Source organism: Pristis pectinata, chromosome 12 (genome assembly GCF_009764475.1).
Source record: "Pristis pectinata isolate sPriPec2 chromosome 12, sPriPec2.1.pri, whole genome shotgun sequence".
NCBI lineage: Eukaryota > Metazoa > Chordata > Chondrichthyes > Rhinopristiformes > Pristidae > Pristis > Pristis pectinata.
In genome coordinates this window covers 32,860,184-32,880,235 of record NC_067416.1, presented here as the reverse complement: position 1 = coordinate 32,880,235, position 20,052 = coordinate 32,860,184, and the positions used below count along the sequence as shown (strand labels likewise).

The 20,052-nt window shown below is 41.8% G+C and overlaps 1 protein-coding gene across 1 annotated transcript in view; it reads left to right on the top strand.

The window, feature by feature from the left end:
- Nucleotides 1–18,414, top strand: part of LOC127576938 (5-hydroxytryptamine receptor 7) — a 29,797-nt gene extending 11,383 nt beyond the window's left edge. The window contains exon 2 of the mRNA XM_052027765.1: nt 10,853–18,414. Within this exon, the coding sequence (XP_051883725.1) occupies nt 10,853–11,606 (754 nt within the window). The 3' untranslated portion in view covers nt 11,607–18,414. The remainder of the gene's footprint in view (nt 1–10,852) is intronic.
- Nucleotides 18,415–20,052: the final 1,638 nt, after the last annotated feature.

Sequence of the window (20,052 nt, the reverse complement as noted above, 5' to 3'; positions counted from 1 at the left end):
TTGCCTGTATGGAGCTTACACATTCTCCCTGTTAGACATGTGCTCTGATCTCCCCTTCTCCCACATCCCCAAGACATGCTGATTGTTATGTTAGTTGGCTACTGTAAATTGCCCTTGCAAGTGGCTAGTGAGAGTATCAGGGTGAGGGGAGGGGGTGGGTGTTGTTAATGGCGGTTGTAAAAGTATAGTTTACAGGGAAATAAGTGGGGGTCTGAGATTGATGGGATTGCTCTAAAAAGCTGGCATGGACTCTCTGGGCTGAATGGTATCCTTCAATGTTGATAGGGAAAATGGAGTTAATTCTCATTGAACATGCATTCCATTAAGAAATAATTATCGAGAAGTTGCCTCAGTTGGATTTCACTCTCTCAGCACACAGAACGTGCAACAAATACAACTAAAATTTCATTTGGATCACCCACAAAATATTGTGAAATTGGGCAAAACTGTATTAAAGATGGTGCCTTTGCCATTTGCATGTAAGATCATGTACCAGAATTGGATCTGGCAGTTTCCATTGAGGGCTTCCTTAGATGTTCACAGTTGTCACATCATTGCTGTGCTGATCATTGGGTAGGGCATCACACTGAAAGAGCACATGGCACAGCACAGAACAGCTGGATAACAGGGTGTGTGGGGCTTAAAGACAGTGCAGCAATGGTGGGGGACAGGCAAAGGGGATTTCCAGTGTGTATGGGCACCACCCCACCCCACCCCCCCACCACCATGTGCTGATCTGACCCAAGTCCCATGCCATCACTGCAAGGGGTGGGCTGAACAAGGAGCCGGTGATTGCAACATGTAGTTCAGATGAGTTTGGTACAAAGAGGCTGTGAACAATGAAGGGAGATCCACTGATGCACTTTCCATCATCTTGACAATTGAAAACTGAGGTTGATGGATGCTGTGTGCAAGTCATCAATGTCATAGCGCTTTATTTTCTCATCTCTGCACAATATACTCCTAGCTTTTCTGTGAGAAGATCAAAAGTTGAGCCCAAAACATCCATTTTCTGTTGGCAATAGACAGGGCTCTATACTGTCTCTATACAGGGCCCTACACAGCAGTGTGGCTAATAGAGCTGCTGCCTCAAAGATCCAGAGAACCAGATTCAATCCTGATATCTGGCATTGTCTGTGTGGAGTTTGCACATCCTCCCTGTGACCACATGGGTTTCCCACAGGTACTTGGGTTTCCTATCATATCCCATAGACAGGAAGATTGGTAGATTAATTCATCACTGTAAATTGCCCCTAGTATGTCAATGAGTGGAAGAATCTGAGCAGAGTAGATGGGAAAATGAGGAAAATAAGATAGGATCAATGTAGGATTGATGTAAATGGGCATTTAATTGATGGCTTGGACTCCATGGTCTGAAGCAACTGTGTCTGTGCTGTACGATTCTATGACTGTATGACATATGCACTACATAATTGACACCAGGGACATGTCAGCAGTGCTAAGGCAAATTGCCCACAGTAGAGAGCAGGCCGATTTCCTTATGGACGTAACCTCACACAGAGATGATCACTAAGCCAATCTAACCTGGGTAAAAATCACTTCTATATGCAATTTGAGTATTAAAAGTTTGCAGAAATGGATGCAATTTCTCGACTAATAAATTGAGAGGAAAAGTGATCCATTTGTAGCTAATCAAAAGTTATTAGATTAAAAGAAGTTTTATAAGCTGCCATGTGAAGCAATGATCCTATGGATTGGGAGAGTTTTGAACAAACAAGCAGAAGAGCATAACAAATTATAAAATCAATAAGATATAGTAAACTTACGATACACCAAATAATAACAGCGAGGACTTGTACATGTGTATAAAAAGGAAGACAAAAGCAACAGAAACCATAGGTTCCTTAGAAGCAGTAAAATGCAAAAAGGTATAGGAAATAAGGGGCATTGATCATGTGGATTGTCAGAGGCTTTTTCCCAGTGCTGAAATGACTGTCACAAGAGGACACAGGTTTAAGATGCTGGGGAGTAGGTACAGAGGAGAGGTCAGGGGTAAGTTTTTTACTCAGAGAGTGGTGAGTGTGTGGAATGGGTTGCCGGCAACAGTGGTGGAGGCGGATACGATAGGGTCTTTTAAGAGACTTCTGGATAGGTACATGGAGTTTAGAAAAATAGAGGGCTATGGGTAAGCCTAGTAATTTCTAAGGTAGAGACATGTTCGGCACAACTTTGTGGGCTGAAGGGCCTGTATTGTGCTGTAGGTTTTCTATGTTTTTTTTACCACTGAAATGAGGTTTTATTATACTAAAGCTACCATGACAAAAACACACTGTTGCAGTCTAACTCCCTTTGCAGCTAGGAATTGCCAATTCTAAACATTGTTAAATTGTGTGGGAAAATTTGCATTTATTAAAATATTTTTGAATGGGTCAGGTATAGCTGTTATGAAATATTAAAGAAAATTAATCTGCAGAAGAGAGGAACAATTGAGTAATTCTTCTTCAGTCCATTTACCTAAGCCATGGATCCTTCCTTTGCCAGCCACAATGCAAAGCTCACAAATTAATTTCAGTGAGATTCCAAGCTAGGAGTGGCCTTTTCCTGGCCAGTTGACAGATCCAAAGATATTGCATGGTTTGCCTCTCAGTGCAATCCTAGGTCTTGGATATTGTGGTGTGTGTGATACAGTGACAGAGATGTCTTTGACTCTGGCATTGGAAGGCAACACAGCCTTCAGAATTCACACGCGGCTGCTGAGCACAGTGAAAGGGAGTGTTATTACACTACAGTCCTCTTCACTCTCCCAACCTGAATGCCCTGAAGTATGTTGATGCTATGGACAGTTCGCTGATGCTTAAAAAAGCATTTTTGCTCTGTGCAAGGAAGGATCAGAGAAACAGGCCTTCACTGGCAGAGAGATGGTGCAGATGCAATAGGATAGAGGCCTCCTGTTGTATAAAATTCTTTGATTATATCTATAACACAAACCACTGTGAATAATTCCCATTGTAGTTTGCAGCAGGGATGATAACTCTTTCATTTAGAAATGCACAAAGCTGTCGTCCGAGTTTGAGTTGATACATCTGAGTTTGGTGTAGTAGTACAAGGTCTGATACACAACATATGTATACTGGGAAATAACATGATTTATTCCCAGCACTGACTGTAGATTAGGATGTTTAGTGTTGCAGTGCTGGCTGCCATATGGAGTAGCTGAGGGGAATAGATAGATGGAGTTAAGGGGAAGGGAGATAAACAAGTAAGGGTAAAGCAATAGGGTAATATGCAGATGTATCTGGATGAAACAATGAGCTGAATGAGATGTTTCAGTGCTGTAAGTTCTATGAATCTTGTGTCCATCCCTTCATTTGCTAACACTAAGATCCTGCATCCAGATCTGCAGGAACCTGCCTTCCCATCACATCTCACCCCTCCCAGTCAGTTGATTCTGGTCTTTCTTTTTACTGGATACCAACTTGAAATCTGTAATAAAAGAAAGTTTTAGTCAGAACTATTACTGACCTTGTTTCATATAGAACATACAACCTTGGTTCAAACTCATCTTCTCTAAGTATTGACACTGCAGATTATAGGCTATTCTGTATTTTCAAAGATTCAGTAATTGCAGTATCCTAATCAATATGAAACAATCAGAAAACATAATTACTGATTTCTCACCTGAGTGATATTCAAAGTTTAGTTTTCATCTCATATAATTGCTGACTATTACAATGCACCAAGGAGTTTTTTGAATGCACGTGTTATCCTTCTGGAAACACAATTCTATCCAGCAGTGCAGATTTCCACTTTAGTGGTTGCCAGCTAGAATCTGATGCCACCAATTGTTACATATGTGATAGTAAAGCATTTATAATGTTTTTTATCATTTGAAAGCAACACACTATTTGCTTATTCCAGAGTCATAGAGTCATACAGCATGGAAACAGGCCCTTCAGCCCAACTTGTCCATGCCGACTGTGTTGCCCAGCAAGCTAATCCCATCTGCCCACGTTTGGCCCATAGCCGTCTAAAGCCCTCCTATCCATGTACTTGTCTAGATGGCTTTTAAATATTGCTAATGTGCTCGCCTCAACCACTATCTCTGGCAGCTCATTCCAAATGCACGCCACACTTTGCGTGAAGAAGTTGCCCCTGATCTCCCTTTTAAATCTCTCGCCCCTGATCTTAAACCTATGTCCTCTTGTGTTTAGCAACCTCTCCCTGGGAAAAAGACTCTGTGCTTTCACCCCATCTATGCCCCTCATGATCTGATGTACCTCTAACAGGTCACCCCTCAATCTCCGACACTCCAGGAATAAAGTCCATGTCTGCACAACCTCTGCTTGTAACCCAGGCTCCCAAGTCCAGGTGACATCCTGGTAAATCTTTACTGCATTCTTTCTAGTTTAATAACATCTTTCCTATAACAGGGTGACCAAAACTGTACACAATACTCCAAGTCCAGCCTCACAAATGTCTTATATAACTGCAACATAACTTCCCAACTCCTATACTCAATACCCTGACTAATGAAGGCCATCGTGCAAAACGCCTTCTTCACCATCCTATCTACCTGTGACGCCGCTTTCAGCGAACTATGCATTTGCGCTCCTAGGTCCCTCTGTTCCATAACACTCCCCAGGGCCCTACCAACCCTGGTTTGATCTCCCAAAATTCAATACCTCACATTTATCTGGATTGAAAGCCATTAGCCAGTCCTCAGCCCACATACCTCGCTGATCAAGATCCCCTGTAATTTTTCATAACCTTCTACACTATCTACAACACCATCTATTTTAGATCATCTGCAAACTTAGTAACCGTGTCTTATACATTCACATCCAAATCCTTTATATAAATTACAAACAACAAAGGTCCCAGCACCGACCCCTGTGGCACACCACTAGACACAGGCCTCCAGTCTGAGAACCAGCCCTCGACCATCACCCACTGCTTCCTACCACTGAGCCAATTATGAATCCAATCTGCTATCTCCCCCTGGATCCCATGTGATCTAACCTTCCAGGCTAGCTTGCCGTGAGGGACCTTGTCAAAGGCCTTGCTAAAGTTCATACAGAGTATTTTCTATTTCTTTATTCTGTCACCTGCAACAGTCCAGAATTATCATAATGATCGTTTACATATGCAAAGAATTGACTAAATTTAATCAGTATTGAATTGGAAGGAATTGAAAAGCAAAAAAAGACTGCAAATGCTGAAAATCTAAAACAAAAGTAGGAAATAGTGGAAGTATTCAGCAGGTCAGGAGAGAGAAAAACACAATGTTTTAAGGTGATGACCTCAAAACATTAATTCTGTTTTTCCCTCCCCAGAAGCTGAGTTGCTGAGTGTTTCCTATGCTTTTTGTTTTTATTTTATAATATAATTCAATTGGAGGAATATAAAATTGTAATGAAGATATTTGGATAAATATATGTATCTGCTACACAGGAAATTTCTTAATATTATGTTTAAAATTGGAAGAAGCTTTCTTAAGATGGTCCATGGGAGAAATAAAGTAAATGTGTCTGCTTAAAATCAGTCAATCTGCTTGATGACTTCCAATGCTGAATCACAATCATTCTTCCTTTTGATATTACATTTATAAAAGTCACACATTACTTACTTTAATAATGTATAACCTTTAAAAATTGGTTCCTAAAAGCCAACCTGTACACTCATTCATTTCTTTTCTGGTCCTTGCTTTTTACTAGTTTGCCGTTCAAAGTTTAACCTTCATCAGAATTTAAAATGATTTTTCAAAAAAATACCTGAGCTACAATCAGTGTCCAAACTTGATTCATTTTTTTCTTTTATTTAGCAATAAAGAATATTTTTGCTCATCATCTCAACAATATCCTCTTTCCTCTGACTTCAATGCCACCCTAGACAACTTAATTTCTCCCTCAGAATAAACTTCCAAATCAAACTTATAGCTCTTCCCTCAACTCTGCCACTTCACTTGCTTTGCTAATGGTTGTCATTTCCTTGTGTAGGTCTACTCACCTTCTTCTTTCATGTTCTCGATTCACTTTGCTTTCTTGGCCTGTTTTTCATAATCCCTTTAAAATCCCAGCTGTTTAATCTTTGGCTGTTCATTCAGCATTTCTGCAGGAACAATCTGCTCACCTCCACCACTGATGCCCATGACTCATTAGAACCAATATTCACTCAAACTCTGGTTGCTATGTGCCTGTGGTGCTGCTAGTAAGTTTTTCATTGCCCCTGTGCACACATGCATTTATGCATATGACAATAAACTCGACTTTGACTTTGGTAACATCCTCTGATGTGTCCTTCATCAGTGCTTCCTGCAGTTTGAAGCATGCCAACCGGAATGTTGATTTTGAAGCAAAATTTGGAAGTGACTAATTGGCTGAGCCACTCATCGCCAGATCTGATTAGACTGCAGGAAGCAATATCAAGTCTTGATCTTCTCTGCTGAAAGAGCTCAGTGTAAAACGGTCAGTGTAAAATGCAAAGAGAGCCGAGGCTGGTTCTACCTCATATCAGCTTATCAGTTGCTGAAAGCGTCATTCAGACTTTCGTTACCTCGAAGCTAGAGTACTTCAGTGCCCACGTGATTGGCCTCCCATCTTCCAACTCTTTGAATTGTTAGCATCTGCAGTGGTCTAATCCTAACTTGAACCAGGTCCAGCTCAGTCATCACCGCTGCATGCACTGGACAAAACTGACTCCAGTTCAGTGACAGTTTTATTTTAAAATTCTCATCTTTGCTTTCAAATCCTTCTACAACCTCACCCCTGTTTCTGTAATCTCATCTATAATGTATATGTACCTGTGGATTCCCAATCTATCGTGAAGTAACATGCAGAGAATCCAGAGTAATATGTGGGAAACACAAAAAGCTACAAATTGGATTCATTAGTGCTTGTTTTTATGCACATATTGTGCATAAAAAGCAATTAACCTGTATTAGATCCACCAACAATCATTTCCAGATAAAATTACGCCTATCAGGAAATTGGCTGGTGCAGTTCTGTGTGAAATTTACCATAAAGATTTTGATGATTTTCCAGCCTTGGTTGTGTCCCAACTTGAGCCTGACTTGGTTGTATGCAGCTATTGGATTGGGTAATGAATCCATGGTAAGTCCCTAGGTTGAAGTCATATCAAGGCTCTATATAAATAAGTACAGTAAGGCTGCACGGTAGTGTAGTGGTTAGCGTAACACTATTACAGCGCCAGCAACCAGGGTTCAATTCTAGCCGCTGTCTGTAAGGAGTATGTATGTTCTCCCCGTGTCTGTGTGGGCTTCCTCCGGGTGCTCCGGTTTCCTCCCACATTCCAAAGACGTATGGGTTAGGAAGTTGTGGGCATGCTATGTTGTCACCGGAAGCATGGCGACACTTGTGGGCTGCCCCCAGAACACCCTACGCAAAAGATGTATTTCACTGTGTGTTTCGGTGTACATGTGACTAATAAAGAAATCTTACCTCATCTCATCTCATCTCATCTCATCTCATCTCATCTCATCTCATCTCATCTCATCTCATCTCATCTCATCTCATCTCATCTCATCTCATCTCATCTCATCTCATCTCATCTCATCTCATCTCATCTCATCTCATCTCATCTCATCTCATCTCATCTCATCTCATCTCATCTCATCTCATCTCATCTCATCTCATCTCATCTCATCTCATCTCATCTCATCTCATCTCATCTCATCTCATCTCATCTCACCTCACCTCACCTCACCTCACCTCACCTCACCTCACCTCACCTCACCTCACCTCACCTCACCTCACCTCACCTCACCTCACCTCACCTCACCTCACCTCACCTCACCTCACCTCACCTCACCTCACCTCACCTCACCTCACCTCACCTCACCTCACCTCACCTCACCTCACCTCACCTCACCTCACCTCAGTAGTTGATTTAGACCCCGGCTATCCAACCGGAACCTGACAGGACTGGATTGTACGTGTTGAATTCGGGTCAGGTCTGATATCAAACAAGTCATGTCCTTGGGCTCAAGGTTGGATCAGGTTGGCTGTAGCTGGGTCAGGTTTGGATCAAATTTTAATTTTATGCTCAAGTAGATCTCCAATCTGGACCTTTCTAATGAACAATATCTTGTTTCCATGTCTGTCATCACTGAGTTGCAAGATGTTTTGGGAAAACCTTCTGCCATTCATGTGCGCCTTGACTGCTCTCCCCATGGAGGTCAAGGTCCCCTTGACTTAAACTTCCTCACCACTGGATCTTTCCAAACAATTGCAGCAGACACATGCCATAGCTTCCAATCTGCTGCTCGCTCCTGCGTCAGAGGGGGCACTCAGGCTGTGTATCCACACAGAGTCGAGGATATATATGACGGCTTTAGTGAGCTGCAGATGGCATCTTGGACGATGGGATTTGCTGGCATTTTTGCCTTCCCACATGTGCAGGTAGCCATCGAGTTCACTCATAATGATTCCCATTAAATAACTGGGGCATTTTTGTCAATGAGAAGGATTTTAACTCCCTCATTGTTCAGGTTGTGGATCAGTGGAAGGTTATCCTGAATGTGAATGACATGTTTCTGGGAAGCACACATCATGTGTTCATCCAAATGGATTCTGAACTGCCTAAGTATGAAGGAATGGACCATGGAGGCAAGGACTACCCTCTGCTTCCTTGGTTCCTCACATCAATCCACAGTCCTACAGAATTGCTGTGGAAGGCATCAATTCTTTTGAAGATGAGATACCAGTGCCTCCATCAGATGAGTGGCACCCAACATTATATGTGCAGGAAGTGCCAGGGCAAGAGCCAGAACGTGGACCCAGATCCTGAGGGGCATAGGGCACAGGGTGAAGAGCGGGTTTGTGTGACAGAGTGGCACAGCTGGTAGAGCTGCTGCCTCACACTGCAAGAGACTCAGGTTCAATCCTGATTCTCGAATGCTGTTTGAGTGGAGTTTGCATGTTCTTACTCTGACTGCATGGGCTTCCTCTGGCTGCTCCGCTTTCCTCCAACATCCTAAATACATGCTGGCTGTTAGGTGAATTGGCCATTGGAAAATCACTCCTGGTGTATATGTAAGAGGTAGAATCAGGGGTGGGGGGGGGGGGTGTTGGTGAGAATGTGAGGAGAAAACAAAAATGGGATTGATGTAGGAATAGTGTAAGTGGGTGGTTGATGGTCAGCACGGACTCAGTGGGTCAAAGGCCTGTTTCCGTGCTGCCTCGCCATCACTCTATGGATCTAAGAGCAAGAGGTGTGGGATAACCAGGATGGCTACTAAGGGAAGTCCCAGCGGAACACCAAGAGCCTCATCTTCCGGGAGGGAAACATTGCCCTGCCCAGGAAATAAGGGATCATAGTCTCCTATCCAGACAAAGTGACACTCCTCACATTCCAAGCCTTACAACCAACATAGCAGCATCGTTCACCAGTAGTCAGCTGACAGAGCCCAGATAACCTGTAATAATAATCCCTCAGTCCTCCTTTGTAGGACCAGCTGGACTAATCACAACTCATCAGTGAATGAATCCCTGATCAAATTACTGAAACAGTTGGTTTGAACTGTTTCCGGCTCTTCCTGGGTTGTCTTGTTGGGACATGAAATTTACTTCCACATTGTTAAAATGAGTGGGGATTTTCACACAATGAGGGGGCACCTCCTGTCAGACTATTCCTACGCTGATGCCCCTGGACCCTGGTGCACAAGATCTTCCTCCTACCATCAACCTCATAGATGATAACGCCAGGTCTTCTTTACTAAGCTTAGGGACTCGATCCCTCTCCTCTGCAGTTGGTCTCCCATGCATGGCAGACAGGGCATGTGTTATCTTTAAAGGACCAGTGCCTTTCTTAGATTCAGCGCAGCAACTTTTTGGAAGCTGCATTCTATTGAAACGACTTCACATAGATCCAGTTTTAGTTCATGCTTCTGGACGTTACCCACCGTAGGAATATTTCTAGTGTAGTTTTGGCTGACTGAATGATATTTTTGCAGGGGATCTGAGTGGATGTTAGTGTTACACACAGTTTAACCCACCATTAAAGGGTGAAATCTAATATCTAGGTCAAAGAGTTTCATCTTATTTAGAACATAAGAAGAAAAGAAAGTCAAAGCAGGAACAGGCCCCATGGCTCCTCAGTCTTGGACTGCCATTCAATGTGATTATGACCGATCTGCCACAGGCCTCAACTTCTCAGTTCTTTACAGCTCTTCTCAGCCACACATCCCACAGGAATGCTGAACTTATTTACATATAATACACTGCCCCTTTAAAAGAAAGGACAGAGTTCAATTCAATTCAACTTACTTCCTTGGCAGGGCAATGTCTCCCTGCTGGAAGATGAGGCTCTAATTCAATAGCATTTATAAATTTATAAATTTAGCTGATTATCTGGGTTTCAAATTCTCATCGATCTTTGTTATTTTGCTTCACCTGTCTAGGCTCCGAGTTTTTGAATATCTTCCCAAACCTTATCTTAAAGACCCTTATTATAAACAACTTTGACCCAGGTTTTTTGTCATATTCCTTATACTACTCTGTATTGCTGTGCATATCTCCTAATCCAACTTTAGGTTTTATACCTGTTTTATTTGTGCATCATACCTGCAGAGTGCATTGGCAGTATTCGCTGCGGTAAAGGTGCTGCATAGAAAGCAAGTTGTTGTTGATGCAGTGCATTCATACTGCCTCTTCAGTAAATGCAGACTGTAGAGACCCTCAAGTGGCACCAGTTTTATTTAATAGATTTTTATGAACAAGAATAATTTGGATCAATTGCACATTATTTTAACACTGTCTTAAAGCAGGCTACAGCCATGAAATGTAATTGCTGTTCTAATGTCAGAAACACAGTAGCCAAAGTGTGCAGCAGATGAACATGGGGGTTGTCAATCACCACTTTTTTTTTGTTACAGGTATTTAGGAATAACAAGACCATTGACATATCCAGTCAGACAGAATGGGAAAGGCATGGCCAAAATGATCCTTTGTGTATGGCTCCTGGCTGCATCTGTCACACTACCACCTTTGTTTGGTTGGGCCAAGAACATAAATGATGACAAGGTTTGCCTGATCAGCCAAGACTTCGGTTACACCATTTATTCTACGGCAGTGGCATTCTATATCCCCATGTCAGTGATGCTTCTCATGTATCACCAGATTTTCAAGGCTGCCAAGAAGAGTGCAGCCAAACACACCTTCACTGGATTCCCTCGGCCTGATGATATGAACATGATTGAGGCAGATCAAAGAGGGGTTAAGCCACACAAAGAGTCAGAGGAATGTACCAACTTCACCCGCCTTCTCAAAAATGAGCGTAAGAACATGTCAATCTTCAAAAGGGAGCAGAAAGCCGCGACCACTCTTGGCATTGTAGTCGGAGCGTTCACTGTGTGTTGGTTACCATTTTTCATACTTTCTACAGCAAGACCCTTTATCTGTGGCACCAAGTGCAGCTGTATACCATTTTGGTTGGAAAGAACGATCTTGTGGTTTGGATATGCAAATTCACTGCTAAATCCTTTTATATATGCGTTATTCAACAGGGACCTGCGGACAACCTATCACAATCTACTGAGGTGCAGGTATAGGAACATTAACCGCAAACTCTCTGCTGCAGGAATGCATGAGGCTCTGAAGCTGGCAGAGAGGCCGGAACTGGTACTGTAAGCAGAGCACGTTCTTTGAAACAGAAATACCTCAGGGAGAGAAGGATTCTCTTTGTCTGTAAGCTATTGTTGCTGTAAAGTGGACTCTTACACAGAAAATGTTTTATTATTCAGGCATCATTCATGCATCAGGGATGTTGGACTGGATCTATAGACAATATCGGATGGGTACAGCTGGCAGTGGGACTCACTGGCTCATTCCCATTGATGTTTTGGTGTCTCTTTTTTTATGTGTGTTGTGAAATGGATTATCCCACCACCACAGGCCTTCATTACCTCAGCAAACTGGATTTTAGGAAGTCAAAGACCACAATGCATTTTGAAAGTATCACTGGGTAGAGAACACTCTTCTTATTGGTACTTGGCATCGAGCAGCCTATTTGTGGTGTCAAATAGGGATGGTTACATTAATGTTTCTCCTGGGTCCACAGAGCACTTATTGTTGCTGCATGCTCTTCTGGAACCTTTCCTTGTAAAGGCTCCCTCCAGCCCACTCTCCCCTCACTCCCCCCAGCACACTCCATCCCTTTTAATCTACTGGGATAACGTGCACGTGAAGAACCCACCAGATTTCCTATTGCCCTTGATCAACAAACTTTCAAAAACACCAAGAAAATTCTTTGGGCTTCCCACCACTTCCATTGGCTTCCCATACTTCAAAAATTGGCATCACCATATGGATTTAAGCAAGCACCATATGGATTTAAGCAAGCCCCTGAATCTGACAGACCATTTGCAGAACTGCACACATACACACAAACATATGGATTAAGAATCAAATTTTACAGGACCTTTTGTCCTTTTCTCACGGAAGAACCCAGGATCTCCACAATAGAACATAGAACATAGAATATTACAGCACAGTACAGGCCCTTCAGCCCACGATGTTGTTGCCAACATTTTATCCTGCTCTAAGATCTATCTAACCCTTCTCTCCCACATACCCCCCCATTTCTCTATTATTCATGTGGCTATCTAAGAGTCTTAACTGTCCCCAATGTATCTGCCCCCACAACCTCTGCCAGCAGTGCATTCCATGCACCCACCACTCTCTGTGTAAAAGATTAGTGTCAACACTTTACTCCTTTGTTTTGGAAAATGACCTGTGACAATTCTCCAGCTCCTAGTGCCAGTCTTCACATCTTTTACTATTTTAGAAGCAGAAAAGAACAAGTTCAGAGCTTGCATTTATTTGGTTCCTATCACAAATGCAAATCCATCCTAAGTTGCTTTATCACCAGTGAGATAGTTTCTCGATGTGTTGCCATTGTTACATTGATGGAAAACTAGCAGGCAATTTACACCCATCACGATCTCACAAACAACTAAATTATAATGTTTAAATGCTCTGTTTTTAGATCTCACAGTAAGACAGTAAAGATTGTAAAGCCTAGCACTAGAAACTGGGGAATTGACACGGGATGTTTTAAAAATAAAAGGGGGGTGGTGGGGGGTGAAGAGTTCTGGAGATTCTGGGACTTCCATCACAAGAGAGCAGAAAGTTCTGCATAATTCAATTCCTAATCCATATGTTTGAGGGCATGAGGGCATGCCACTTTTGAGGGATAGTATATTGGGTAGTCGGATAACTGCACACTCAGCAAGCTGTAACGATGGTCAGGCCTGAAATTACAAGAGATTCTTGAAATAAGCTAAATAATTTGTTTCTTACTGAGCTACCAAAGCCACTGGTGCTATAAAATGATGCAACTGTCCGTGATCCACAGCACATCAGCAGTGAAATGCTCAAATTGTGTATCTCTAATACTGATCCATTATCTACTAAATTGTTACTGAGGATTCCGTGCCAATGGAAATGAAAATCAAAAGAGATGTACGACAAGCATTACCCTTGTGCATTTCTTATTATTATCCCAAGCAGAATTCTTTACACCTCAAGGAAAGGAGCTGAGCATCCTTAAGATAACTGGCTTGAGGGAGAGAGCATAGGAAAGTTGTCTCAAGCCTAATATCCTGCAGAAGGCCAACTAGTATCTGCTTATCTCAGCTTATATCTATTCAGCTGAAGGTGTCTCCACAGTTCCTCAGATGGGGTGAACATTGTTCAAAGGCAATCCTGAGAAAGTGCCACTAATAAGGTTTGGTGAAAACATTTTCTCTCTGGGAAAGAGGAAGAGAAAGGTGGAGGGCTGGAGTACGCTCTCTGGAAGATAGAGACCAGATAACGGCCTAGAGATTCTGTCATGTTGTGCAATGTTTACAACACACTGACATCCAGAGGCAGCTGAACGTGTGCAACATGTACATTGCAAGAATGCAGGTTTCAACATCACTTCTGAGAAATTCAGTCATGCCTGTGTGATATGTGGAGAGCACAGTGCCACTGATGCAGAATCAGGTTTTTGTGTTAAACCTGCGACTGCTTTGGCATTTCTTAAAGGGAACCTTCCTGAGCAGGTTCCTGCTTGTAGAGTCAGGTCCTTAATATTGGCAGAAGGCAGATACATGTTGTCAGGAATTCACCACTTGCTCTGGCTTTTCCTTGAGCTCTCCCCATTGTACTCCAGCTTTGTAGGGACCCTGACCATGTCTATCAGCTCTTACTCTATCTGGACCTCAATCAACTCTGTCTGATAGATAATGACCTTGACACCCCAAACTCACCACCCCCCGACCCTGCAGCCAATCACAAGCCCATTCCATGATGCCCTAGCCTGATCTTTGCTGTTCCAGTACTAATCCTACCTAAAGCTCTTCCCCTCCTCATATCCCAAGGCATTTCTCCACAAAGATCATCCTTAGGGTCTCCCCGCACACCCTACAACCAGTACCTGTGAACTACCTGACTCACTCGGGTCAACAATGCCTCATGAAAACAAGATCAATGGATCGATGAAGGATTCCTGAGACAAAGGGCCTGTAGAGAGCCGAGGGGCAGATTTAACTTTAGGGCAACCAACAGGTGGAGTGAGCAGGTTGCCACTTGAACAGAGTAAATATGCTGATGCCACTTTAAATGGACCTGGTGAACTGCAGATGCCAAGTATCCGGGTCCTGGTGAAATGCACCTGAACTGGGTGTGTGCAACTTGAGAGTGCGGAGGTAGAGCTGGGAAATACAGGTTATTTCTGTGGAAATGCGAGGAGCAGGGTGTAAGCTTTGGTAATATTGATGGGGCTGGCACCCTATTTGTGTCCAAGTTACAACCCACCCACAGTGGGCCAAATGGCTTCCTCTGTCCTCCACCAGGTTTTCCCTCAAGTCCAATAGCCCCTCTCTGCAGGTGCTGACTGAAGTAGCCTAACTCCGCAGAGCAGCAGGATACTGACGAACACTGCAGAAGCTGCACTCAGTGCTTGGCATCAGGCTGTAGATCGGAGATCTAATGCCATTCATTAGCTGGGGCCTTCAGCAGAAAACGCACAAGCAACTTCTGTAGAAACCTTTCAACTGTCTCAGGCATTGTGGCAAATAAAGGAGGAGCACTTACACAAAGTCAGAACTTCCCAAAGTTCTGCAATGTCAATTACTTTTTTAAGTAGTAGTCACTCCACCAATGTAAGAAACGGCATCCAATTCCCACAAATTGAAGTTTCACAAACAGTAATAAAATAGACAGATCATTTGTTTAAAGAATTTATGAAATCATTTTATCATGAACAAAAGCTTTTAAAAAGTGTTGGATTATAAGGTGAGTCTTAAAGCAGATGTGGAAAGATGAGAGTGAACTCCAGAACTGATGTGAGTTCATCAACCCAAAGCATTAACTGTTTCTTTCTCCATAGGCACTGCCTGACCTGCTGAGTATTTCTGGCATTTTCTGTTTAAATTTTGGGTTTAATGTATTTTTTTTCAAGTGCTGCTGAGGCTATCAAGGCCTTTAGTTCTGGGGAGGTAAAACACATTTTTGGTGTCTTGTTTTGTATGAACCATTATGTAGTCACATTTAAACAAACATTATCCAGTTCTTGATTCAAATCTTGACATTGTCTAATATAAGCTACTGGATGTACTGTTTAAACCTCTTGACCATGGAATTTAAAGCTTCTTTCTTATTAATGTCATCCAATTTTTCAGCACAGAAAAAGACTTTCCAGTCCAACTTCCTAGCTTCATCTCTGAAAGGTCTAATTGATTTTGTTATTAGTTTCAGCAGGCAATGCCAGTGAAGTGCTTGCTGCAGTTGGGGAATCAATCTTACTCGATTTGACTTCAGGCTTGGTTCTTGAGACTCAAATCGGAGTTACTTCTCAATTTCAATTCCCCATTTTATTGATAAATTAACTAAGCAACTTAGGTTCTGATGCGGAGATGTTCACAGACCTCTGTCTTAAATACATAAGTGCTCAGTGAATCTAGAAAGAGAGAACCCTACAGTGAAAGGGATATTATTCACCATATCATGTGCCTGAGAAACAGGTCATGAGTCCAGTTCAAATTATTCCACCCATTCAGTGCTTTTTACTTTGGTACTGATTTAATTAGGGTTTGGTTAAAGCATCTGCAAAGCACTGTTCATACATTTTCTGAACGGTTAGGTTACTAAGTTACTATGGTTACTAAGGTTAAAATCCAGTTAATTCATAAACAATGTTTCTGGTAAATTTGGTTGGAATTTTCTTGTTCTCTGGTATTATTTTGAATCCTTAAGATATGTAATGGATTCTGGAGAGAAGGTAATGTGCGTTTATTGCAGGTTTTTAGATCATTCATTAAATGAATGCCAACTGAGCTAAATTATGATCCTACCTGTCCCTCTCCTCAAAGTCTCAAGAAGGTTGGTCTTGTTGGGTTAGGAGTATGAACATGCATGCTTATAAATTCCATGTGAGATTAAATAGGTACTACTGTGCATTTGCCTGGGGAGTTATTTTGATCAAAGGGTGAAAACAGGTGCCAAATAGGTACGATAATAATATTGTAGCCCTTGTGAAAGTCCAGGTTCAAAAAATATTTTTGGTCCAGATTGTCATAATTTGAACTTGCCTTGAAACGGTAACAAATCATTGCGGGCTTGGCATTAAAGGATTGATCAGACTAATTCCTTCTGTCATATTTATATGGGCTCCTTACTCCCAATTGTGTTGGAGCTGAGGATTTGGCTGGCACACTGTAGCACTTTGTAGAATGACCCAGGGCAAAGGAAGAAGGTGCATCAGTACTCAAACAAGGTACTGGTGGAGAAGGTGCAGAGAAGGAGGGATATCCAGTAGTCACAGGGCCAGAAAGAAGTCTAGGTTAACCATGAAAGCAGAAATAGTCTTGCCAGGGCTATCATGCCTCCTTCCCATTCCTATTCAGATGGAGAAGGTCCCCATAGATGCCAATGACCAAGCTTTCCCTGTCTATCTGTGACACATGTATGACGTTCAATAGGCTGGACTAGCACTGCAATGGCTCTTGATAACTTAATTCTTTTATAGATTTCTAGAATAAACGTTGGTGTAATGCTGGTGAAACCTTGTTCCAGAAAGCCTTCCAATGTCCCCTTCAGATCTTCATTAGCGGCAACCACGAAATGGTGATACTTTCTGTAAGTGATGAGTATCCCTTCGTGGAATGTGAAATCAACGTCAACACCATATCTGCAACCAAACAGTCGGCCACTGTCAGGTGATTAATTGAAGCATTTACCATCAAATGCCATGCAGCCTCTTTTTAGATGAGCACCAGCAAATGTGTTTAAGTGGCAGTGAGGTGATAAATAAGCCAAATGCTATCTCCTCCAGCATTTTTGCTTCAGACCCCGTCCTGGGCACCTCTTTATCTCTTTAATAGTCAAAGTATTTGACAAAATTCATCCTCTTGGACTTTACACAATGAAGGAGTCGGAGATCTCAAGTATTATACTCACAACAGCAACATGTTACAATGTTAGGGGCTTACTTAAGCTCTTGCAAGTTGCTGATAAATGCAGCAGATGCTTACCTTTCAAAGGAATGGAAATGGTGACAAATAGTTAATCCTGTTTATAAAGTGGACAAAGATTCCATATACTGAGATAAATTGTATTGTATCTGGTTTTGTGCTATCCTTCCTGTGATGTATGTGGTATGAAAAATAAGCACCAAATTAATAATGTGTATACTTAAGATTTTGTCTTCTGTGTCTGATGTATATGTATATATTTCATATACGTACTGCAATGCAATTTTTAGATGGAGAGTTTCTTGATTGCCAAATGTATGACCTCAATAACAAATTGTATTCAAAGGAACTGAACAAATACTGAAAGACCTCCACCACAGTCCCCATTCAAACCTCCTACTTTGGACATAGTTTGAATCGCTGGTAGATACGTTCACAAAATATTACTATTTTGTGCTTGAACAAACTTCAAACAAATTTATTTCCATACATTCTGACAGTTACATCACTTTAGGCTAATTACATCAAAGCTAGTTATTAGTTGTTCATGACTACATTTGTAATTGTAGTTGCACATGAGTTATCATGTGAGATTCCAAATTATGTGAAGTATCTTTCCTGGTAATAATCCATGAAACAAACGATTGCAAGAGAAGCTGCTTTTCTTTAAATTGCCAATTACTAGTTCAGATAACATGCTGCAGTGAAGCTTAAGTTAAGCATTCATCTTCAGCATCGAACAAAATTGCTTGGTGCTCTGGATATCCCAGTGATTGAATCTTGGCTTGAGTCAGGACACAATCACTGTGATTATGCAACCAATCTACTCAGTGCTAGCTGATTTCTAGATAGGATCAAGAAGCAGGTGGGAATGAGTGATATTTCTGTTACTGCTTTTCTGATATTTCATTCTTGTAAATGCACAGAACCTGTCAAATGCCTGATTGAAAATTGATTAAAAGAAACTGGTTTAACCCAAATTACATGATGTAATGATTGCTCTCAAAATGTGCTCTCCAATTGGTATTTGCAATATATTTGAACCATTGCTTACCCAAAGAAAGTCTGCAGATTCGAGCATTAAGGCAGATCTGCCAACTTTGAGTTTTGACTTATATGATATATTTTAAGTATTTCTTGTTACTTGGGTAGCCATCCAAAGATATTAGTGTGAGAGACACATTATAGAAAAAAGATAAAGGACACAAAGAGATTCCCACATGAGAGTCTACATAAAGCAACCTAGGTGCCAAAGGCAAATATGTGGCAGCTCCCAATGAGACCATAAATTTGAAATATGGTTTCAGGCATATGCAATACTACTTATTTAAAAGTAAAGTAACTTATATAAGTCTTACAATGCAGCTTTGAAATCTTAGGTTCCTCATCTTTTATTTATGTATGCCGCCGAGTGGTTACACACAGTTTTTGCATTTCTTTTCAGGATTCAGTTGTATTTGCATTTGCTTGGATTTGTTTGAATGTTTCATTGGCTGGTGTCCCTTTGCTTTGGGTTTATTTTCCCTCTTTTTTCAAAAGTTGAATAAAGCAGAATGAGAATAGATCTGCTATAAATAGCTGGTTTGTTTCAGTAAAATGCAATCATCCTGCTCCTGAGATCATCACCATTAGTGAACTATGTGTTTGCATTAATAAAGAAACATTGCACCATGTTATATATCAGTGAATGCAATGTGCAGGGAGAGACTGTGGCAGCAAACACATTGTGATCTGTTGTTTTGTCAATGACTGCAGACATAGCGGAGATAGAAAGAAGAGATGGATTGTTAAATTCATTGGAACTCAAAGGAGAATTAGGACCAACCATACCAAAATAAGATTCGAAGCATGTCATGTTTGAAGTTTGGGATCTTAACAGGAAAACATATTTATGGTATTTAATATATGAGAGGTAGAAGTGTAAAGTGGGCCCAATGCCCACTTTAGCTGTTTTGCTGTTTTGCCGTTTAGCTGTTTAGCTGGTTAGCTGTTTTGCAAAACTTAACCATTATGTGTAAAAGTTGAACCTAAGTAAGGTCTTTTGATAGAGCTGATGCCCAAGAGGCAGAGATGAAAGAGATAGTGAAGACACTTTAACCTGAATGCCACCATGTAGATTCAGACTTTTATCATCAAGGCTGTGAATTACAACATGTAAGGAGGTTTGCAGGGTCTCGAGAGTCGAGGAACCTGCCCACCAAAAGACTACTTACACTGCCAAGGCACCATCCTGGTGGTGTGGTAGTAGCTCCACGGAGCTCAAATCAGCTGACCTCCCTCAGGATGACACCAGTCATGATTCCACCACTGCCTTTTCAACAGTTTGTGCGTGCTACCCAAACTGAGATGGTACAGTCTACGGCCAGGCCTTCAAGTTTGAATGGCCATTCCATCTGAAATTCATTGACTGAGAGCAGCATTGCAAAGAAGCACTGGGACAGAGATTGTGAACATTGTAATTGCCTTTGGCTGTTTGCTTTGCTTTACAGCTGCTCATTGAGTAGCTTGTGGCAGTTGTTGTCCACTCATGATGGCAAGATTGCTCAGCAGGCTACTAGGACAGCATAGGCAGCAGAAGCTTTGTTTCAGCCATCCATTCCATCTCCTTTTCTTGGGAT